This window comes from Lagopus leucura, unplaced genomic scaffold (genome assembly GCF_019238085.1).
Source record: "Lagopus leucura isolate 7727_CA_CO unplaced genomic scaffold, USGS_WTPT01 Super-Scaffold_100001, whole genome shotgun sequence".
Taxonomy (NCBI): domain Eukaryota; kingdom Metazoa; phylum Chordata; class Aves; order Galliformes; family Phasianidae; genus Lagopus; species Lagopus leucura.
Window position 1 is genome coordinate 75,593,634 of NW_024962262.1, and position 23,773 is coordinate 75,617,406.

A 23,773-nucleotide genomic window follows, 5' to 3' on the forward strand; every position below is an offset into this window, starting at 1 on the left:
GATGACTTCAAGGGTAACAAACACATGAGAGCACTCATTTTCTAAGGAAGGGTGTTGTAAAAAATGCACTGAATGTAAACAGCTGCTGGTCTAGCATGAGGAGCCAGGACTTCATGTGAACCAGTATGAAGCCAAGCCTGGGGAGAAGGACAAGCTTTCTTAATCCTCCAGAACAAAAATACTTAACACTAAGAGCTGTGATCACAGCCTTGTCAATATGCTGCATTAAGGTGCTTGTACCAAGGACCTCCTAGAGACTTTGCAAATTGAGGGCTCTACTGGAAATAAACCAGCAACACAAAGACAGCCAGTACAGAATCTGCTGGCTCTAACACACCTAGAAAGTTCTGGAATACATACTGAAGTAACAGGTAACTGTAGTCAATGTTATAGCTGGTCTCTGGTGAAATGAAAGAGCAGCAGCTGCTCGTTTGTACCAATGTAAGAATACTCAATAGAAACGTCAGGTTCTAATTTTGAAGAAAAAGAAAAGAAGTTCTTTATTTATAAGTAGTGAAAACACTGGAAAAAGTATAAGTTAACCATGTGTCAGTGTGTCTAAGAAGCACTAAGTATACTCTTGCAATTGCATACAGTAGCTCTACCATGTTAATAGGATTTGCTTGTTCCTGCCTTCTTTTAGGGTGCTGAAGGTGGTTACAGCCCAAGAAGACATCATGGAGGAGTTACAGCAGTCGCTCGTAGAACAGAAGATAGGCTTGTGAGCTCAGCACTTTTGATGTAGACACAGCTTGTACATGGGTATCACTGATGTGGAACCACTGTCCTTCTATTGGTTCAGTTTCCAAAGCTACAAAAGTAAGAATTTCAGAGCAGAAGTAGAGCAGGGATTAGAGCACTCAGTCTTGTTACTGTTCGGCAGTAAAATGTGATTTGTAAAATACAGTTAATTATTTACCTTGAGGAGGTTGTCCTTGAAGGACAAGATCAGAAAGATGGTTGTTCATATTTCTCATTTTAGCATAAGCAGTGTAGTGCCCAGACCTCATTGTTCCACTGTGTTCAACAACTCCATAGAGAGAGTATAATACTTTGGTATTCCCTTCAGCCACGTTCTAAAAAAGTGGAAATTAAAGTATGTCAGTGTGGCACTGGCTTTTGAACTAGGCTAGAATATAATCTCTTCGCTTTGATTTGTTTGCCAATGAAAAGGAAGGTGGTCATCTGTGGTAGTACACTCAAATTAAGATAGCTTTGAAGTGCCACTTGCACTTATCACGAAACATAACCTGATAAGCATTCAACACAGATTTTGCTAAGCAGCAGAACTGTGAAAGCACATTAAAACGTGGGAGAATGCAAATATTATTTCACTACTTACTTTACATTTAACTGTACAGAAAGGAGCCAAGTCTATCACTTCTGGAAACTTGATATGCCTGTTAACCTTCCGTAGGTTAAATCCAGCCTTAAACAGACAAAAAGTAGAAGGAAAATCCATATTTTAAGTGTAGCATATTAAAACTATGCTTAATTGCTAAATGTTACAAATTTAGACAAGATCATAAGGAAGGAAAATTGTCTCTATTTTTCTCCTGTGCCCAGAGTGTTCTGGCATTACCTCCTTGCCCCTACAGGCTGCACAAGTTAAGATGGCTCTTCAGCTCACTCTTATGGTAACTTAATGGTGGCAGGAGAGAACGAATCAAATCAGTGTACACTTCTCTAACTATGAAGACCTCTCTTTCTTCTAGATACTGCAGTATACCTGAAGACCTAATTTTAGATTGTCAAAACTGATGGGAATTCTACTCCCACCTTATTCAAATAATCTTCCAGCATCAAACTGGAAAAGCAAGGGAAAAAATGATAAATGTTATTTCCTTAGTTGTATAATCAGCCTTAATAATATCCTATACATTTGCATTTTCTCTGTGGAATTGCTTTTCATCTACAGTAAGTCACCTCCCTTATTTTATTTTTCTGTCTTGAAGTATTTTGACCAAAATTTATATGGTTTTAAATTGAAAAGAGACAATACTGTCTACTATCCTCATCTATTCCCTCTTTTTTTTTTTTTTCCTTTCAAATTTAAAGCCCTACGTGTAAAGCTTTTCTAAGCCTATTCATTAAATTCTTTCAGTGAGGCATCCTGTTATATCTGTACAGGAACAGAAGAGTTCATCAGCTGCTGCAGTAGCAGGAAGCAGCGTTAACAATGCTGCTGAATACAGTTTGCACTAACAATAGTGAAGGAAAAAAGTTATTAAGCAAATAAGCTCACAACAAGAAGTTCCTTAGACCCCTACTAGAATGTTTTGCTTTTTTTTCCCCCCTGACAAAACACACCCACCTCACCACCCCTTGAGAAGCAAAACAAGCCAACGAAACAAAAAACAACCACAACCTTGCGTGTATCTGCCTCCCAAACGCTGGAAGGAAGAACAACAACAACAGAAAGAAAAACACAAAACAAGTTTAGAGATAAATGGAAATATGCTACCATGGAAATTAAGCTAGCACAACAGCACAAAATCATAACGGCTTGGGTTGGAAGGGACCTCAAGTATCATGAAGCTCCAAGTCCTGTACAGTAGGCAGGGCCACCAATCTAATCTAATACTAGACCAGGCTGCCCAGGGCCTCACTTGAAATAAATGCTGTTCATTACCTGCTGGAATCTCTTTAAGTGAAGAGTTAAAATTGGAGGAGCAAGAGAAATCAGCATTTGCTTTTTGGCATTAGTATAAACATGCTTTTCATCTGCAAGAAAGAAAAAGCATCAGTGATTAACATGTAAATCCAAGCATTCTGCTTTAACACAATGCACTGTGAAACAGTTCCCATCGTGCAGCTCTCAGATCACAGAATTACTAACTGCTCATACTATGTCTGATCAGAGCTAGCACATGCAGGATGAGTTCCTGCATGTTCTCTACAACTCTCACAATCTGAAGCTGCATGCTGCTTTCACTGGTCTTTTGAGCAAACACCAACATCATCTCCCCATGACTGTTACAGAAATTCCACATTTGAGAGAAGAAATAACAACCACTTCATTCATCCACATTACAAAGTTCTAGATTGAAATGAACCTCCTGAATTAAACCCACTCCTCTTTAACCATCTCTTCCTGTCCTCCAGGATTCTGTACCCAAGCTTGTGAGCACGCTACTTTACTTGATTAATAACTTGTAAATCGTCTACACAAACAAGGTTCTCACAACCTACACATCAAATACTATTCTACAGATCCAAGTCAGGTTTGAAGCTACACAAGAAATCACACTCTTTTAAGAACACCCCCCTTCAACCCAAGCAGCAGTCGGGACATTTGTTCATTTAAAAGATTAAAAAGTATATATAATCAATCATACTTTTCGCGTTCTTTGGTCCATAACGTCTTTGTGTACATACATCACACAGCAGTCTATTGTTCTCACTAAGTTTTTCATTACGGGTAAATTGATACAAACAGTGATGGATTGAGCCTTCTTCTGGGTTCAGGTCTTCCCTGTTAGCAAGAGTACGAAATGCCATTTCTGCATCTTCGGTCAATATTTCACATGTCTTGGCTGGAACAGTTTGAAGGTCATCTATGACGTTTATATCCGATTCAGCACTGGCACCCAAGTGTAGTTTTGAGAAGTCAGCAGCAAGCCCTTCTTCATCTTCATTTTCTTCATCTTCATCTTTCAAAGATAAGTCGTCAAGGCCATTGACAAACTCTACAGGAGAATCTAAGTCTTCCGTGGGGGGATCCCCTATAGACTCCTTTTCTACACATTCTTGCTCTGGCTTTCCTGTGCTTTCATGCATGCTTTGAACATCTGTACTATTTCCCTGTATATTTAAGTCATTTTGAGTTAAGTAGTCATCTTTGCAATCATTTGATGATTCCTCTTCCTGCTTCACATCAGGAATTTCAGAGTTAATTTCTACCTCTCCTTCCTGGTCACATGCTACATCTTTTTCTGACTCTTCAGTAGCACAGATCTCTGTCAATTGAAGCACCTTTCCCTGGAGTTTTTGCTGGCGGCGCTGGCACTGCAAATTGGTATACATAATATATAAGCATAGAAAAAGCATAGAATCATTTATTTGATCAGGATGGAAAAGACTTTTAAAGATCATCAACCATGACCTAACCATCCTAACCCAACAGCCCTCCACTAAATTATATCCCTGAGCACCACATCCAAATGGTTTTTAAACACATCCAGGGATGGTGCTCAACCACCTCCCTGGGGAGCCTATTCCAGTGCTTTACAACCCGTTCTGCAAAGAAGTGTTCCCTGATATCCAACCTAACCCTCCAGCAGAGTATGTTTAAATGATACTTAACATTTCTGACCATTTCTTCAGGAAATTCCTTGTTGCACCTCATATCTGGGTCAAAAGGGAGAAAAATACCTACTATTAAGTGATCTGATGTCAGTTTAACTAACTGAATTTATCCTTGCTCAGATGTAACAACCCCCACTGCACCCTGTCGCATAGGATCAAGGAGGTACAAAGGGAATTGCTGTATTTTAAAGACACTTTCTTAAGCCTGTATTCTAAAGTTTTGTGACTATCTTACAACCAATGAGTAGAGAACCTGACACAAGCACGTTGCCCATCTGAAGCAGCATTAATTTCACATTCCCCTGGATATCAACTTATTCCTTGTACAGCAGCTCTTAACAGAATGTATCATTTCTTCACAGCAATGCCCTACATGCAATTGGTCTTTTTTGTTGTGCATTTGATTGATTCTAAATTGAAATTCTAAATTCTCCCCTCTTCTTCCACGTAAACTGAGGAAGCAAAAAAAACAAACTTGTTTTACCCCAAGTTTCAAGTGCTTCTTAGTAAAAATGAAATACTTATCAAAACCAACCTTGGCTTGTTTTTTGGCCTGTTTCTTTGCTTTCTTCTGAAGGTGCTTACTTGTACCAGGGGGCTCATCTCTCTGCTTAATATAATAATCATTGTTTTTACCTTCTTCTTCCTCTTCAGATTCCTTTCCTTTATTTTTTTTTACGTTCCTCTCATTTGTATTTTTTGTTTTCTGGTGGTAAAAAAAGAGAAAAGCCACAGAACAGTCACAGAAGCAGATATGTTACTGTCCTGAGTAACAAAACAGCATTCCAGAGAAAACTACAGGAATGTTGAGTTCTGAGCCCCAGATATAACATTTTAGTGATTAATATACAGCCAACTCATTGACGCCAGCCACCCTAATGCTTAGAAGAGATGGATCTCACTCCACGTGAAGCCCACGAGAAATAATGACTTCAAAATGAAACAGTATGGAGAAAATCGGTATATAAGACCCATATTCTGGACCCATAAAGGAACAACCTTTGCCTCTAACAGATGTAAATCTCATCAAATTCACTAAAGAGTAGCATTTCACACAAGTAGAGACGTTTGCAGTTGAACTGCATGCCACACAGTTTGCAGTATTACTGTTTATTTGCTTCTGCTAAAATGAAATCTGTTCATTTGCACGATTCCTTTGGTTGAGGGGATTTCATTTCAATATATATTCATTAGTTGGGCAGTGCTACATGGCAGATCTGAAATACTACACATGCTGATTCTTAATTTGAAGCACAAAGCAAATCAAGTATTCCGAGTGTCAATTTTTGAGAGCAGGCAAATCAAATAAGTATTCAGACACTATTCTAGTGTGTTTCTCAATTTTATTCAATATGCATTTAGATTATAAGAAGTATTATTGCACTGAGTGTAGAAAAATGGATGAAAAGTCAGAAAATAAATTGCTCAAGTAGATCAGTAGGCAACCATCACTGTCATGCCACTTAGTTCATCAATAACAGTGAAGGCAAACTGGTAAGCATTGTTTTTTGTAACTCAGTTTTCCACAGTAGTGAGAAAGCATTTGAATTTACCAGATTATTCCCTAAGCCAATGTCTACACCAAAGGAATGAACTGACAATGCAGCAAGATCACCAACATACTATCACTGATTTTACAAAGGCAACTTAAGAGCCATAACTTACTTTCATGGGACTTACATGAGTTAAGTGCACAAGAAAATCTTATTCTCTGCCTTTCTGAGGCAAGATCAGTATTTTAATATGCAAAGAGGCATTTAGAAAGATGCATAATTTAATTCCCAAATGATTATATAATATGTGCTTTCATATAAGCAGACAAAATTAAGCCAGGTCTCAAGCACATACAGGTCCTTACCTGATCATCTAGTACAGGAAGCGACAAATCAAGGAAAGATTCATGGACCAAGGATACCTGTAAATGAACATTTAAGAGTTGAATTTAAGTTTTTGGATGTGGCTGGTGTGCTGTCAATAAGCTTATCTGTATGTATCCTTGTTGCACTCAATGTTGGGTTTTTTTTCCCCACTTATGCATACAAATGTAAAACACAGTCAATCTGTATTTACAAAGAGCTATCCACAATCAAATTCTACCAATTCTATTGCTAAAGAAGTAAGAAATACTTTCTCAAGTCTTGGTTTTCTAGAGCATGAGAATACAGCCTAAGGCCTATGAGATTCATTCTGAGATCTGCCAGGATAATCATCTAACCCACTCACTCATCACAAAAACGATCCCATTTTTGGGGTGTCTCATCCCCACAGTGCCTTCTTCCTTAACCATTTTCCTAGGACCCCCATGGTAATTCCCACATGGGAAAGGGATTAGGAAAGCCCATTAATTGTCTAATGAAAAAGTAAAGAGACCTTCGAAGCATACTGCTGCTGGTAACAGAACAGAGCAATTCATTCACTACAGTTTGCATCACTGGAAGGCATTTATCTGGAATCTGATAATAAATTATTTTGGTAGGGGCAGCTTGCCGCTGCCACCCTCTTTTTTTGGAACTCTTGAAAAGAAATGGAAGATTAGCTTTGTAGGAATAAGGAAGACAGATCTCCAGTCAACCACGCAACTCATCAGCTCACAGATGTGTATTAACTGAAGAAAATCTCTCTAATTCCATTTATTTCTACAAAGCTACTTTGGGGTTCTTCTCAAAAGGACATAAAATCATACTCCAAGGCATTCAAAGCAGGGCCTTTACTCACTGTTCTGCATTCCTCACACATAATCGCACTGGTTAGCTCTCCACCAAAGATCCGATCTACGAAACTTTTTATTCCCTTCTTCTTCTCATATTCTGAGAATTGACAAAGTATACATCACAGTTAATAATACTGCATATAATATACTGGCAGCCCATTTAATTATGGCATACGAAATCCCAAAAAATCCCACCAACATTATGCAAGAAGTACAACGCATGTGTTAGTCTGTTCCAGTCTACTCAGGAAGCGCAGTAAGACTCTTACAGTAAGATCCTTTCATATCTTAAAGGAGCAGGTGTAAAAATACATCTGCAAAAGACACCTTGACTGAACTGAAAACGTCACAGCTTTCTAAAGTCAAATGCATTTTTTAATTGCCTCAGAACTACCACACCCCAGGAGTTCCTATTTTCTCTCTGGATTTACCTCAGACAATTGTCTGAAGCTAAAGCTAAATATCAGCTTTCATCACAGTAAGACCTCTACAAAGGTCTTACACTCTATAACACTCTATAAACACTCTATAACACTCTATAAACAAAACCAATTTCCTCAAGCTATATTTCCACTGTAGCACATACTGTCTTGTTCCACTACAGAAAAACACCACAAAGGTCAGTAAGACATCGTTTAATGTTTTATCATTCCAAGTCTTATGTTCTAGACAGACACATATTCAAGATTTGGCACTCAACATGTATCTTTTAGTGACAACTGTTGGTGTCAGAATGAAAAAGAAAAATTTATATAACTTTATCATAGCATCAGTAACACATTTTTACCTTTAATTTTCCTTCTCAGTTCTTCTTCATTTTGTTTGTCTGAATCAGTCAGAGCCTTCAGTATTCCAACACTTATTCGCTGAAATGTTCAAAACAAGCACACATTTTGCACAATTTCCTAACTGAATCCAGTTAGCTTTATAAAATGCCTCAAAGTGAGAAAAAAAAATTCTCTTCACTGTTAAAAGAATCCATACAAACAACACAACTGCCTATAAAGATAAAAGAGACCACCTGCATTTTGGTGTTAAAAAAAAAAATAGCCGACCAATCAAGAAACAAACTTGCAATCGTAACATCACAGTTAGTATATAAGAAAATTAGTCCAAGGATTAAATACTTTATAAAATTAGAACTGGACAAATACAGCATGAAACTTCCACAAACGTTCCCCCAGATTTTTCAGAAAGGAACACAAAAAGGCATTCTTTAGGATGACTGCACATAGTACAAATCACTATTTTTACAGTAGTTTTGAACAAGTCAATCACCTTTCTGAAGAACAACAGACATTTATATGAAAAGTGTTGAATCTACTCTAGACTCTTAGAGCAAACATAACTGAACATTTCTACTTGACTTTAACAGAACAGCACAGAGAATAACAAGTACAATGCTTTAAAAAAAAAAACAACACAGAAAATATCATTAAATTTGCAACTTAAACAATGTGTGCAATCTTGAAGAGATACACGATAGGAACAAATTTATTTCTTTGAATATTCTTTTCTAAAATCAAAATAGCAAGACTCATGATGGTCTCTTCACAACGATTCTACTTAGAGCCTGCTATGTTCTACAGCTCTGTTGTGAATCCTCTGCAAATAAGTGCTGATGGGCAGCACAAACCACTTTACATAGGGTTGACCTCTCTGAGAAAGAATGCATTTTCTTCCTTCAGCAGAGATGAAAGTCTTGATCTGAAGAAAGTTATATGCAACTATGAAACTAACACTCACTTGTATTTCTTCTGCTCTCATTCCATCAAGTAAGTACCGAAGCAATTCCTGACTATCTTGCTGCTGATAACCTTTAAATCGTATTGCTCTGTTAAAGGAAACAATAACTGTGAAGTATAGCTGATCTTAGAGATAAAAGAGTAAAAACAACATGCTCCAGACACAAAAGTGCACAATCTCAAGCATCCATGCATGTAAGAGCACCAAACATCCGCATACGTTAGTTTCTAAAAATCTGAACATATCACTGCATCACTGAATCCCTTTCATTTTATTTCTCTTCACTTATATTTCGCTTTTTACCCTTTCAAAACTTTAAGTACTATGGTAACTTTAAATGCGGTGATGTAAGCTCAAGAAAAAGAGGAAGAAAACTCACCTTTTGTTTAAAGAACACTCCCCCCAGCTCCCCCCATACTCATTATGCCGTGCAATTATATAGATACTCACTTTTTACAAACCTGAGCAAAAAGTTCCTTAGGAGTGACTACCCCTCTCTTTGTCTCTTGCATTTCTGTCAGGAATTGATGCATGGCTAAAGTCAAAGGACCTGGCTGATCTAGTTTTACCAATTGAGGTTCCTGTTTTAAACAACAACAACAGAATTGGTCCTTAGTTTGGTGACTGATCCTTCGGGATTAGGATTTTCCCTGTCTGATCTCTCAACTTCTTGAAAATAATCTTACAAGACAGAATACATGCAATTTCAAGATGGCATTGTGTTAGACTGACAAGAACAAGCAACAAATGGCTTCTCATCACATAATATCAAAACACTGACTTGAAAGTCATTAGCTATTTCTTTTTTGGTCAGTTCCAAGTCCTTATTTCTTGTTTTTATTTAGTGCTTGAACCCCTTTTTTTTCCCAGCCAAATCCCCACTGGGGTTGTGCTGGAGACATTTTCTAGTTCCCTATGTTGCAGTCAGACGAATGCAAATGTTACGCAGTTCCATTTCATTGAAAATGAAAAGCACTTCGGCAGCAGCTCTGTTAAATTCAGTGGTGAAGTTCACACTGATTTTACATTTTAATCTTGTTGATAGTTAAGCAGTTTTCAAATCTAGAGAAGAGAGTATTGCTTGCTTTTTTTTAATCAGACCTGAGGAAAACAAACAAACACAATGAAGGTTGAAACATATATACCATGGATAACTCAGGTGACTCAATCTTAACTGTTGTGTCAGGCATTTTAGCTTCTTTAAGCAGCTCCCTCAGGACTGGGGTCTGTGATAAATTCTGCAGAAGACAAAGGAAAGAAAAATAACCAGGGAACTGGTAGCCAGGGAACAATAGGAAGGGAAGTTCCACTTGCCACGTGTTAGCAACAAGATTAACAGTAAGTTATATTTGCCAACCATAACTAGAGAGTTAAATATGACCTTGGACACAAATTTGGAAATTCTATAAATGTTTAACTGCTCAAAGTAAATCCCACAGAACTAAAGGGACTTGCAAATATCTTCTCTCTATATTCTCATTGGTCATAGAAGCCCTAGACGTATTCTACAGACTGACCTTTTGATGGTCTACTTACTAGAGTCTGTTTTAAATCAAAAGGTTAATCAAGTGCACATATTAATTCCCTTGCTTTTAGATGTATTACAACATAAAATCAAGCTGTTCATTAAAATCTACAAGTGCAGTCTGAATTTTGCTCAAGAAAAGCCAGCAGCCAAAGAGTGCAAGGTAATAGGCAAGTTTTAAAACATTCAGAAGAGGAAGCTTACTTTATCCATGCATTTCTTAGCTAAGAAAAATGGCAATGGAATATGCTGATCCAGTTAATATTTTCCTCTATTTGATTTCCTGCTGCTTACAGCGAGTATTTTGTTTCAGTAAACATCCATGGTCTTTGGGTATTAATGTCATATTCTAAGAGGTCAGGAAGGGTAACATACCAGGCTACTTTACAACGTATTTTTACATTATTACTAAATTTGGATGTTGGCATGCTTAATCTCTATCAGTAAAAGATGCTGTCCCTCAAAGGCAAGGCAATTGCTTAGATCTCCACTTAGTGCAAGTCTGAACCTGTAGTGCCATTCCTTCATATTGCTCTAGGCCAATGCACTATTTTTAAAATGAACCCGTCATTCTTGGCAGATAAAAATCATATTTTACTGGTGCCATTTCTTTGCTTGATTTTTTTATTCTTTACTTTCTAAGAACAGCAGTAACTACTGTACCTGCATCACTGCGTTAAAGAAACATGTATTCCCCAAGTTACTAAGTCCTTTCACAGTCACTTCAGAGTTGGTACTGGAATGAGAACTCTCTCTCAGCAAGACTTCTTTTTCTTGCTCATTTCTGCTGTCTTTTTCTACTTTTTCAATTCCAACATCTTTGTTCTCTTGTTGCTTTTCTGCTGAAACAAAGAAATCTATTAACCCAATAACAACGAAGGGGCAAGGATAAAGTAGTGATATGCATGAGCAAACTATGATGTTTGAAACATAAACATATGATAATTAATTCCATAATCCTACAGATGCAAGGTTCTTAACTCCTATCACTTAGACAGTCTAAAACAAACAAGAAACTTTTGAAACACCATTTCATATCAGCTTAGCACTTAAACATGACACTCAGTCCATAAGCCATTCATGCCAACAATGTCTGCAACTCAGCATGTGTTATCTGAAATGTCATTCCCATTGCAACATCCTCTACGTTAGGGGTTTCTACAGCATCCAACAAGACGGCATCTGGCCCTCTTGATATGGCATTATTATCTGAAATTAAACTCAAAAGGATTCCCACTGTGAAAGAATCCTCATGTTTTCCTTATTAATATAAATAGATGAAACAGAGAAGAACATATTCTTCAAGAGACATTAAAGATACTTTCCCCAAAACTACCTTGGTGTATAGCTCAAAATTCCAATGACTTGTTTAACAACACTGTAAAGGAACACCAGGTAGTTTCCAGAATAACACCTGCACTGGTTCTACCAGTTTGGCAGTCTACCCTTGATAAGGTTTCTGACAAATAGGGCTGGGAGTCAAGGTAACTTTTAGACAACGTAAAACAGCTCTGAGAAAGCAAAGAAATGGACAATATCATATTTACTGATGAACGAGGAAAGAATAACTGCTGGAATTTCTGAAACAGGCAACCAGAGGCAGGTATGAAATCAGCAGTCTACTTCAAATCTGAGAACAAATATTCCAGCAAGCAATCTAAGTCCAGATACTACATGCAATGAAACTACTTATCTGGCAAAGACGGAGCAAACACACCCAAAGATTCTGATCCCCTTTGGGAAAAGCTCAGCTGATTCCTGCACAAAATATTCAGAGACAACTACTTGGCGTTGCTGGTTTGGGTGTGATCTGTTTCCAAAAGGGGCTATGAGGTGACTCAAGCGTAGGACAATGTTGGAAATCTTGGTAGGAGTTAGAGCATTTATTTTGCTATGAAAACTCCCCCAAGTGGAAATGCCTTGCAGAGAAACAGTTTTGCATAATACAACATCCATAGCATAGCAAACTGGAGGAGCAGGTTGGGCTTTTTGCTTTTAAACATCCACATTTTGAAGGTAGACTGCAGAGTTCTCAACGCTTTGCAGCAACATGTACGCCCTCAGAAAACAAATCTTCTTATATCCTAATGGAAGGAGTGTACAAGCTGCAACAGCTGAAGACCTAGCCATTCCAGCTGATACTTGCAAATGTCTACATAAATACATAAAAAATAGAAATCAAATTACCTTTCAGCAATAACAATTCATTTTTTTTCCCCTCAAATCTTAAGAAAGACTGGGCAATACTGATGAATTAACAGGACCCTTCTTAGTACTGAAAGTCGATTATTCAACCACAGTACATCCTAATAACATGCTTAATTTCCTGCTCCTCTTTCATTTTTCAGTCTATAAAAGTTCACGAGAGATTAAGAAAAATCTGGTCCAATTATGTCTATGGGCTAGAATGTTTTGTTTTCAGAACTAACAAAGAAAAATCAATGAAAAAATTAGCTGTTTAAATTATCATAAGATACTCTTTAGTAAGCAAAGAATTAATGAACATTCTTAATTTACAAAATTATCTGCTGTATTTAAGAGTCTTTCTGATCTACTCTATGGATACTACAGTTACTTACCTAAACGTGATGAGCTGACACAAACTTGTTTTTTAATATAATCCACAGTCTGGCCCAAACGCGTTGAAGTGCTGTATGGAACTTCATTATCACATATGTAGCACCTGTGGTGGGCCACCCCCACCCCCCCCCCCCCCCAAAAAAAAAAAAAGATAACAAAAATTATTCCTATTTTTTTGTCCCATTACAATTCCTAAACTACTTACTCATTTCATACAATTAATTACACAAGCACATAAAATTACAAGTTATGGGGGTTTGGTTTTTTGTTTTTGAAGATTCTGAAGTCTGACAGAAGAGTGCTCAATGTATTTCTGATTAAAAAGTAAGTACAGTGACCTACAAACAACAACGAGACCTCGAGACCTGTAAGGGAAGTGCTTTACAAACCTAGACTGCATGCAAAGGAAGCATTAGGCAAATTTTGGCCAAATAAAGGAAGTCAGATAATAGGCGTTATAGGAAATGGCCTCCCAATCTCATAGCACTGAAAAAAATACCCGATTATTTTTGTGCTCCATTAGTTCTGCATGCTTTTTTTCCCCTCTTTTATTACTGAAATAAATCTATTTGTCTCTTCACAAGCAAAGAAGTAACTAACCACAAGCACATAGTTACACCACTGATCTGATTTCAACAAAGTCTTGATAGAAATTACAGTGATAAAGGCTTGAGTAAGGGTTAATTTTTGCTGGAACACATAAAGCATATGGAGAGTTGTATGTATCAATATTGTAGTCCCGTTCAATCAACTATTTGAAGAGGTCTTAAAAGCTATTGAAGAGAATACAAACACTTCTGCACTTAGAAACATGGCAATTACAGTTATTAGGCACAAATGCATTTAGCAGATCTCAGGATTATCTATAACTTTCTGATCTGAAAAGCAGCAGAAGCCTGCAGTAAATTGCTTCCCTGAATCTCTAGCATCTTCAGTACTAGCTGTGATTTTTCTATTTTTTTTTCTTACAATGTTTCATTAAAAGATAAACAAAAACAACAACAACAAACCCTGGCTCTACCTGCGGAATCCTTGAGTATGTATTTATTGTCAGTTTGTTTAATTGTAAAAATTGGCATTCTCACTCCTAGAATAACAGATGACAGCTACTTCCATGGGCAACTTTTAACACAATAACCTTTCAACAACTACTTTTATAGGAAGTCTTGAAGAAATCAGGAGATTAAAATTAAGTTTCTTCAGTGATGCCAGTTTGACTAATGTGTGAAAAACCATCATTAGATCCAACTGTTAGGTCCTACTGCAAATGCGTACAATAACATTTCTTGTAAACCCCAAAGAGTAGAAGATAACGAATCGCCAGAGCTCTCCTCTTTCTCTCCATATTCAAAACTGCTTACAGGTATTATTCGAGTCCAATTTCAATCGTGTATGCATACGCACTCTGTACATTAATTGATAAATTCATAGCATTAACAGATGCTGATTAAAATTGCTTTTGACTTTTTGGTTTTATGTACTAAAGTCACAGTGAAATACAGTTCTGGATTGTTCTGATTCATGACAATACTTCAAGCCCAATATCCAGTTCTCTGGTTAACTTCTTATACAAGTTCGTACAAGAGAAGAAAGCAAATATTTTGTTTAGACAACTTTCTCTCATTCAATAGTACTTTCATTTAAAAACTATGGATATTTTCCAACAAAATACCTCAATTAACTAAAATCACAACTACTTAATTAAAATCACAAATAAATTCATTAGTTCGTAAGTAATATACACGTATTACTAAAAGTGTTTGCATCCAATCAAGAATAGTATATAGAACCATGACAAAATATTAATCATCACATGTATGTGCTAAATATGATCACATAAAGAGACAGTCTAATATAAAAATCAACATAATGATGAACAGTAAGTTTAGAAGAAGGTGACTTTAAGCCAAATCAAAACTATGCCAGATACCATACTTCTATACAGCACAGTTGAGGATGCTATCGTTCTCCATTACACACTAATGTACTGCTCCTTTAAAGAGAAGAGAATACTACCAGGAAGACAGAATTCGTATTAACTGACTCAATAGCATCATTTAATCCTGCAGCTGTGCCTCTTGAACAATGCATCTTGTATTAAGAGGTCATAATTACTTTTATTTTCTCAGTAAGTAAGGCTTTCATTAAGTTTGCACCAGAAAGGAGCTTCTACCAAGCATCAAAGTTAAGATTTAAAGCTATATAACATGTTTCTGCGTGTCAGTATTTTGACCAAGCAAAAGCAGTAAAATAAGAAATCAACAGCATTTACTGATTGGTCACTTCTAAGCTCAATTATAAAAACATTCTATTTAGGAGTTTTACAAGAGAGTAATATTTACTCAGCAGATCTTAACAAACACTACTGTGTGTGGAAACACTTCACATATTCCTAAAGAACTCCCAGAAATCACAAAGAAAACACAAGATATCCCAGCCTCTGTTTCCCTCTAGCTACATCTTAACTGTTTCCTGACAAACTCACCACACACTCCAGTTGTCCAAACTGAGAACCAAACAATGGGAATCTGATCTTGGCGTTGTGTAATGCTTTAAAGCATGCTGCTCTTGAGAATTTCTGCCACAGCCCTATAATGTTGATAACCAGAAGTGTCACAAAATCCAGTTTTGACTATCAATGAAACACAAAAAGAGTCAGAGTATAAAGAAAGTATTTAAACGAAAACCATTCAATTATGTTCAACCAATTAGGATGAATAGATGGCTCTTTATTTCAAGACATTTGTTCTGCAGACAGAAAAGTACCTTCCTGAATGCAGAATAAACACAGAGTCTTTCGGGGACTGAAAATCTAATTTACAAATTCTAGTTTGAACGGCTTGAAGAACCCAACAGGAAAAGAACAAACAAGCAAACAAAACCAAAAGCAACCAATTGTTTGGCATGCAGAGTTCTAACTTCAACAAACTAATGTTAGCACAAGATATTATGATGAAAATAAAAAATTTAGAGCATTAACATAAATTTATACTTTCTTAGAAAAATAATTTGGACTTTCATAGAAAGCAAACCCTCAAGACTGTGTTTTAGCCTTAAGTCTGCTAAATGCCTTTGTGCCAAGCTTTGAAGTACTTCATGTGCAATTCGGAGCAGACCTTTCCCATAAGACTAACGTATATCAAATCACTCATGTAGCACATTTAAAATGATAATGAAAAGGTGTAACAGTTTAATTAAAGCTCTGTTGTTCCACTCTATTATGAGGCACTGAAAGATGTTAATAGAAATTAACAAGAAAACAAGAGATACCCTATGGCCACATTTTAGACATAACCATATTGGAGGGCTTTCATCAGTCTCTTCCTCATTCTCTTGTGTCTTGTTGTCTGCCTTGCAGTCCTGACAAACATGCCATTCCACATTCAGCAGTGCCTTTTTCAGATGACTTTGTTCCAGTCCTTTACGAATATGCTTGCATACAGGCTCTACAAAACATAAAGCACAAGAATCTTGTAGGTATCATAACAAAGGTGGAATGTCTATGGGTTTCAAAGACGCACAATACAATCCAGAAACTGTGATGATCTCTCCAAACTCCAAGGAACACTGAATGACAACTTGGTAGACATACCAGAAAACCCATTCAGAAGCCCATACTTTGTTACCTCCACTCACAATCTGAGCACGTTTTTGATAAATTCTAAACTCCTGCATTACTACGAAAAAAATACTAATTCAAATATCACTCATATCTACATTGTCAAAGCTTTTGGTTACAAACCTACCTAATGAGCCAGGCTGTGGGCTTCTACTACTGTGGTGTTACGATTCCCACACCTCTCAAGGAGCAGCCACAGCCCACTGCCACAGTTCCCAGTCACCAGGGCAGCACCTGGCTGGCCTATAAAAGTGGAGATTGTGGAGGTTATGCTTCCAGCTGAGCTGCTCAGTGAAATTATGCAGCAGATCGTGGTTAAAAAAAAAATAATGGCAGAACCATCCCACTTTATACCATCATCATTTTGCACTATAATACTACATTCCACATATAGCTACATCTTCTGGGCCGGGTTTGAACTTCATCTATTCAGACTCTATTTACACTGAGAAAAAGTGTTTGCTGCTAGAAGGTTTGTTTTGTTGGTGGTGCTGACATTGTCACTTGAGAGCGAAGATAAGCTACCAGTATGCTTAAGTCATATACAGAGAAATTGGGCTAGAAACGTACAAAGTTCAGCCATTTTATTATCATCACCCTACAATTCCTCACTATTTGCAGTTACAAATGTTTAAATTTGCAAATAGAAGGTCAAATATCTGACAGTATCAATAGGTAGCTCAGAAAAACAACACAGAATAAAGAAACTCATGCTGAAAGAAAAATGTTCTTTGTATTCCATATCTGAAACTAACGTGCTTTAGTGAAACTTTTATTGAAAACAGTTACCTTGTCCTTTACATAATTCAATCCTTATTAACTTTTTGCTACAGAATTACTGTTTTCCTCTTCAGAACCAGAGACTTCTCAGAAGAAACCTACCCACTGTATCCAGAGACTCATCAGGCTGTGCAGTTTTGCCTTTGGTGCGTTTCTTTCCCATATTTGTAGCCTATGATTTTCTTCACACACAACAGTGACCTAGCAATGAAAAAATCAGAAATTAGGTTTAGGTTTTATTTGTTAGTTGCTAGACAGTACACTGTTTCTGTGGCCGAGATACTCCTTCAGGAAAATTAACTTGAAGTTTGACATTCTCAAAAGAAATTAATTCTAATTTAACAGAAGCAACTGTGACTGTGGTAGAAACAAGAAGCCAGCACGAATTATTAAAAACGGGTTAAAACCCTAAAGCAAAAGCAACGCAAAGGAGAACAAAGTGAATTAGTTATGTACCAAAAATCCTACAGATTTTCAGAACTTGGATTTTAAGTAACTAGTAAAACAGCAATTCCAGGAAATGAAACTGACTTTTTCCCTACTAAGTCTTCAAGACTTGCGCAATTACAGTCTTTCACTTCTGTTTTCTGTAAATCCCTTGCATCGTTGATAAGACCTGACATGTGCGAATACTCAAACATATTTAAAAATATACAAACAATGCGATTCCATCTTTTAAATTACTTTGTTGGAGGAAATTTATCATTGCTTCCCAACATTACAAGAAAATACAGGGGCTGGTATTTGGCATACCCGTAAACCCTTCTACAAAAACCAATCTACCACTGCAGAGCCCTATGCCAAGAGGTTCCCTTCAAAAAGTTTGTTGCTTGTCTCACCTTTAGCATGGAGTTCCTGCAAGGCTCTGAGACTTATCTCACAGATGTCAGAACTGACATTTGCAAAGATACAAACTGAAAGGATGGAACACCTCCTCTGCAAGAACAGGCTGTGAGGGCTAGAGCTTTTCAGCCTGGAGAAGAAAAGGTTCTGGGGAGAACTGAGAGTGGCCTTTCAGTATCTACAAAGGAGCTGTAAGAAAGAAGAGGACAAAGTCCTTAGCAGGGTCTGCTGTGATAGGGCAAGGGAGAATGGTTCCAAGCTAAAAGAGGAATACATTCGATTGGATAGAAGGAAAAGGGTGGGTGTTTTTTTTTGTTTGTTTGTTTGTTTTTTGCAATAATGATGGAGAGGCAGTGGAACAGGCTGCCCAAAGATGGTGGATGCATCATCCCTGGAAACACCCAAGGTCAGGCTAGACAGGGCTCTGAACAACCTGATCTAGCTGTGTTCTAGTGTTCCATTTATCACAGAGAGTTGAACCAGATAGCCTTCAAAGGCCCCTTCCAACTCAAATGATTCTATGATACTATGAAAAAAGTTCCTAATTGAGTCCTTGCAGATTCATGCACGCTTTGCAAGCTGGCCTGGTTCTGCTCTCCACCCTTCAAGTCAGCTGCGGGTAAATGCGTAAGCACAGAACTCAGTCTGACTCATAGCATCCATCCTTTCAAAACCAGGTCTAAGCTTGGAATCAGCACCACACCAAGAAAACAGCTGCCTGCTTGCTGCTGCCACAGCCAGAAAACAAAACCAGCATAAACGAATCAGCATAACTGAGCTTGGGACAGCTCAGACACACTACATACAAAGGACTTTTTTGTATGAAAAACCTTTTAAGAAGCATGCTTGTAGAGCTGATGACCCAGATGTTAAATGAGAAGTAGCAGAATGGTTAAATGATTTCAAGAGAAGTTCCTGGGGCTGCTCAAGGCCAGGCTGGATGGAGCCCTGGGCAGCCTGAGCTGGTGGGGGGCAGCCCTGCCCATGGCGGGGGGTTGGGGCTAGCTGGGCTTTGAGCTCTCACTCAGCCCAAATTTTTCTCTCACCCAGCCCAAATGTGATTCCATGATGACATATATAAATATGCATTCAGTTTATTCAGAAGAGTTCATCCAAATTCCCTCCACAGCACTTTTTTTTTTTTTTTTTTTTTCCACAGAAAATCACAATGCTTGGTCTTTAACAGTCAGTCCTAAGCCATTACAGCCCTTTCCAAGCTGATTTAGCCCCAGCCAGGCTGATAGGTCAACACCAAGCTCTTCACATAAACCGCTGCAGTCAGCCAGACACGTCTGACAGGATCTCCGCCAGCAACCTACGCTGGGAAGTGGGCCACAGAACCCAATACCTAATCCAAGGAAACTCTGAGTTTGGTTTCAATTCACGACGGGTTTATTTTTTTGCAAAGAGCACTCTGAAAAGCACTAAAAGCGCAGGGTAATGCCCCCAGGCCGGCCAAGCCCAGCGGTCCCACCGGTCACCTGCTGCCAGCAGGGAGCCGACACCCCCATCCCGCGGCAGGAGCCGGACAGGGCCGGAGGACCTCGCGATTGGGGCTGGGATTGGGGCTGGGGTTGGGGCTGGGGTTGGGGCTGGGGTTGGGGCTGGGGTCGCGGCCACGCCACCTCACTCACCGCGTCCCGCGCCGCTCACGTGTCGCCCGCACGGCCCCACTCCGGCCTCTCCACGAACCAGCACGCGACTCCGCCCTACTCGCTTCCAATTGGCCAAAAACGCCTTCGTGTCTTTACTGACAGACGGCGCAGCCAATAGGAAAAGACGAGAGCCGCGGCTGGAGGAGAGACAGCGGACAGCCGGCAAAGCAGGTGTCGGGATTGAGGTAGCCGGAAAGCCCGGCGCGCCGCCGACTCTCACCTGCTCCGATCGCAGCACGGACGGCATGGCGATGCATGGCTCAGCCCCAGGCAGCCGGCAGCTTCACCTCAACCCTTAGCAACGGTCAGCCGCTGCCGCGCGTACTTCCGGCGCGCTGCATTGTGGGCCGTGAGGGCATAGGGTGGGCCGTGGAGGGGAAAGGGAGGAGGTGGCGGCGGCGGCGGCGGCTGTGGCGGCGCATGCGCGTTAGGTGGGTCGCGGTGGCGGAGCGACGGCCGGGCGCTTGGAACGGGTGGGGGTGAAGGAGCGGGCGCGGGCATGGCCACGGCCACGGCAGTGCGTTGGAGCTGAGTGAGCTTTGGGCTCCCTTCTAACCCAAAGCATTCTGTGATTCGATCGTGTACCATTACAAATTAATGGAGCTGTCGCATGAACTTCATGCTTCCCCCAACATCTATGAATTAGTTTTGATGGAGTTGGTTTTAAAGACTAATTGGGCTTACGTGGGGGTATATGATTGACTTCTTCACATATTCATACAACATACACGTATATTTTTCTTTTCCCTCACTTAGGAAGCTGCAGAAATGACTAACCGAGAAGAAGCCGAGATACAAATATCAGAATTAGATTTACTCTCTAGCATGTTTCCGTATGAGGAAGAGTTCACTGTGACCGACCAGCTGGCAGTGGCAGAACTAAAGCACTTCGTTGACAATGAGTCTGCAGAGATGCCATCTTCTAAAATTCAGTTTGTACTGAACGTGAAGCCAGAGGACTCTAAGGCCTCTATGGTATTATAATAATGTTTTGGAGAGAATGTTATTGTTATTTTATGATTTATTATTATTTTTTTTTTTCCTAGGACTATATTGAGAGACACCGAGGTTTCCTCAAACTTAACATGTGCTTATTTTTTTTTTTTAGGTAAAATTTTCTATGGTCTGTGCTTTACCATTTAAATATCCATCTGTTCTACCAGAAATTACCGTGAGGTATGTTATTAAAAATATTGCTAGTAAAAATAATTAGAAGCTGTTGTAATGTGTAAATAAAGATCTAATAGCAAACTACAGTTTGGGTGTTTTTTTGGTAATTTACTATCAAATTATTCAAATTTGTTCGCTAGTCAGATTTGGCCAGGTGGACAGTGGTGCTGAAGAAAGTCATACCTACAAGAATTTGATTTCATCAGTCTCCTTGGCAGATAAGACAAAAAATGGGAATAGTGAGGAGGAGTTCCATCTTCCATACAAAGGGGTTATGCGTACATAGTGTTCATTGGTCTGATGCTCAAGCAGAGTACATTTTCCATTTTGACAAGGTTTAACGCTCCTGAGAGGAGTGAGAAGTTACCCACTGGTACTCTTTCTTGGCCAAATGCTGTTACTGGCAGACGTCAAGTTTTTGGTTGTTTTTTTTTCTGTATTTTCTGTCATTGTGTGTTACAGAAAATTAGTTCAGTCACCTTGCCTCTTCCTCATGTGCTTTTTCCTTCATTCTGATTTTTAGTACTGTACCTGTATTCAAGAGTTAGCACAATAATTGAAAGCTTTTTATGACATTTATATTTCACATGACTTAAGTGTCAATAACAAGTCCATATGGCCTGATTTGTTTGGTAGCCTAAGTAAACTGTCTAAAAAAATATGGTAGTCTGTAAGCATATCACAACTCCTTTTTTCTTTTCTTTTTTTTCCTGTAGATCACCATTATTGAGCCGCTCTCAACAAGCCCAGCTGAACTCAGATCTAAAAACATATTTGATGCAGAACTGCAGTGGTGAGCCTTGCATGTTGAGTGCCAGAGAATGGGTTAAAGACCAGGCAGCTGCTTACATTGACAGAGAACTTTCACCTTCCTCAGTGACGACATCTAATGCTGTTCGGTCAGAGGACATCGTTTTCACTAGATTGTGGATCTATAGTCACCATATTTACAACAAGCAAAAAAGGAAAAATATTATAGAATGGTCCAAGGAACTCTCTCTGTCAGGATTTTGCATGCCTGGGAAACCAGGTGTTGTTTGTGTAGAAGGTCTGCAAAGTAGCTGTGAAGAGTTCTGGTCAAGGTTAGCTTTTCTTCATACTTAAATGCTGTTAATATTAAGAGTAATTTGTTTTTTTTGTGTTGTGTACATGGGCAGAAGATGTGACACCCAACCACCTTCCAGCCTATAAGGGTCTGCAAAGGTTGTGATTTTTTTGTTCTTGTTGTTGTTGCTTTTTTTTTTTTTTTCCCATAATGTGCTTGCAACTCTGAATATCCACTGTAATGGCGGTTATAGCAGTCAAAGCTACTAATACTGCACAGTACACATATATTTCTGTTTTTATCTTGCTCTGTATTACAGAGGTATAGCAATGGACAGCAGTACACCATTCTTGTTAGATATGTATATAGTTGTATTGCTTTATGTTCACAATTTATTTTGCTCCCATCACTCGATGTATGACTCGACGTACATGTCCCGATGTACGTAGGAAATCAATTTGTTGAGTTTTGCGATAATTACTAGTTCATCCTATTTTCTAAAAGAGTCTGTATCTTATAGGTAGGTTGACATTTCTCCATTTGCTTTCAGAATAAGAAGACTCACATGGAAAAGAATACTAATTCGGCACAGAGAAGATATTTCTTTGGAAGGTGGATGTCTTGCTGAGATTCAGAAACAAAGAAAGTTCTCCGCTTTGGAAGAAAAATGTTTTGATGCACATGGTGCTAGAGGAAATCATATGGATTTGGGGCAGCTATATCAATTTTTAGAAGAAAAAGGATGTGCTGACATTTTTCAAATGTACTTTGGGGTTGAAGGGCATTAAATCATCACAGGTCCAAATGCCTGCATTTCTAAGTTAATCCTCATAACAGATTCCTTAGATTTTCTGCAACAGTTGATCAGAGAGGAAATTTGTAATTCTTTCTTAATGTGATGAATCCAGTTTTCTAAGAAAACAAGTATTCAATGACAGCTGAATAATGAAAATGACTTAATGAATGGATGACTTAATGAACCTGGATGCTTTCCTGTGCGACCTGCTCTAGGTAACTGCTCCCTACTAAGGGAGCTGGACTCAATGATCTCCAGACATCCCTTCCATCCCCAATGATTCTGTGAAGGTGTTATTACAGCTGCTGATTTTAAGGACCTTTGCATACACACCGAATTACAAAAACTGTTCGGTAGCCTAATGGGTAGAATTACAGAATGTGGGATTGTAGTGAGTGAATATGTGAATAGGAAGAAGAGGGAAAAAAAGTGTGTGCAGTGGAGAAGAAATAGGATGTTTACATGATTTATTACTGTTTATGTATGCTATACTCAGACTTCTCTAACAATGTTTTCTATTGATTTCTGTATGAAAGCTTATGAAGCTGTGAGATCAATTTTCATTTTTCAGGGGAAATGGTTTTAAGTTGAGGGAGGGAAGATTTAGGTCAGATGTCAGGGGGAAGTTTTTTACAGAGAGGTGAGGTGCTGCACAGGCTGCCCAGAGAGGTTGGATGCCCCATCGCTGGAGGTGTTCAAGGCCAGGTTGGATGGGGCCCTGGGCAGCTTGGGCTAGTATTAAATGTGGAGGTTGGTGGTCCTGCATGTGGCAGGGGGGTTGGAGATTCATGATCCTTGAGGTCCCTTCCAACCCTGGCCATTCTGGGATTCTTAGAAAAAAAGAGCAGACTCAGAAAAGCCTTATTTATGCAGATAGTGAGCTCGGATATCTTTTGTAGTGACAGTTCGCGGTGATTTGGTTTGATACGCAGGGATTTTCCCGGCTGAGAGTACGCAAACCGCCAAGCACTTGTAATTTTACACAGAACACAGCGC

At 38.8% G+C, this 23,773-nt stretch overlaps 2 protein-coding genes across 8 annotated transcripts; one reads left to right on the plus strand and one right to left on the minus strand.

The window, feature by feature from the left end:
• Window positions 1-471: 471 nt before the first annotated feature.
• USP16 (ubiquitin specific peptidase 16) lies at window positions 472-20,106 on the minus strand. 4 transcript variants are annotated; one of them, XM_042866435.1, is made up of 18 exons: window positions 19,987-20,106; window positions 17,371-17,469; window positions 16,140-16,315; window positions 15,355-15,458; window positions 12,869-12,972; window positions 10,953-11,128; window positions 9,910-10,002; window positions 9,215-9,345; window positions 8,765-8,852; window positions 7,806-7,884; window positions 7,024-7,115; window positions 6,167-6,223; window positions 4,844-5,014; window positions 3,339-4,008; window positions 2,633-2,724; window positions 1,343-1,429; window positions 920-1,076; window positions 472-811 (listed from the first exon to the last, which is right to left on the minus strand). In XM_042866435.1, the coding sequence occupies exons 2-18, from the start codon at window positions 17,429-17,431 to the stop codon at window positions 687-689; spliced, it is 2,463 nt and encodes an 820-aa protein (XP_042722369.1). In that variant the 5' UTR covers window positions 17,432-17,469; window positions 19,987-20,106; the 3' UTR covers window positions 472-686. The 4 variants fall into 4 exon arrangements, with proteins under 4 accessions (XP_042722369.1, XP_042722365.1, XP_042722367.1 ...); XM_042866431.1 differs by having other exon boundaries at window positions 10,953-11,131; XM_042866433.1 differs by lacking the exon at window positions 19,987-20,106 and adding an exon at window positions 19,746-19,832 and having other exon boundaries at window positions 10,953-11,131.
• On the plus strand, window positions 19,907-23,312 carry RWDD2B (RWD domain containing 2B). Of its 4 annotated transcripts, XM_042866440.1 has the most exons (6): window positions 19,907-20,070; window positions 20,523-20,741; window positions 20,875-20,942; window positions 21,653-21,729; window positions 21,814-22,018; window positions 22,532-23,312. In XM_042866440.1, exons 2-6 carry the CDS (start codon window positions 20,535-20,537, stop codon window positions 22,767-22,769), a joined length of 795 nt encoding a protein of 264 aa, XP_042722374.1. In that variant the 5' UTR covers window positions 19,907-20,070; window positions 20,523-20,534; the 3' UTR covers window positions 22,770-23,312. The 4 variants fall into 4 exon arrangements, with proteins under 4 accessions (XP_042722374.1, XP_042722370.1, XP_042722372.1 ...); XM_042866436.1 differs by having other exon boundaries at window positions 21,653-22,018; XM_042866438.1 differs by lacking the exon at window positions 19,907-20,070 and adding an exon at window positions 20,161-20,197 and having other exon boundaries at window positions 21,653-22,018.
• The last annotated feature ends 461 nt before the right edge of the window (window positions 23,313-23,773 follow it).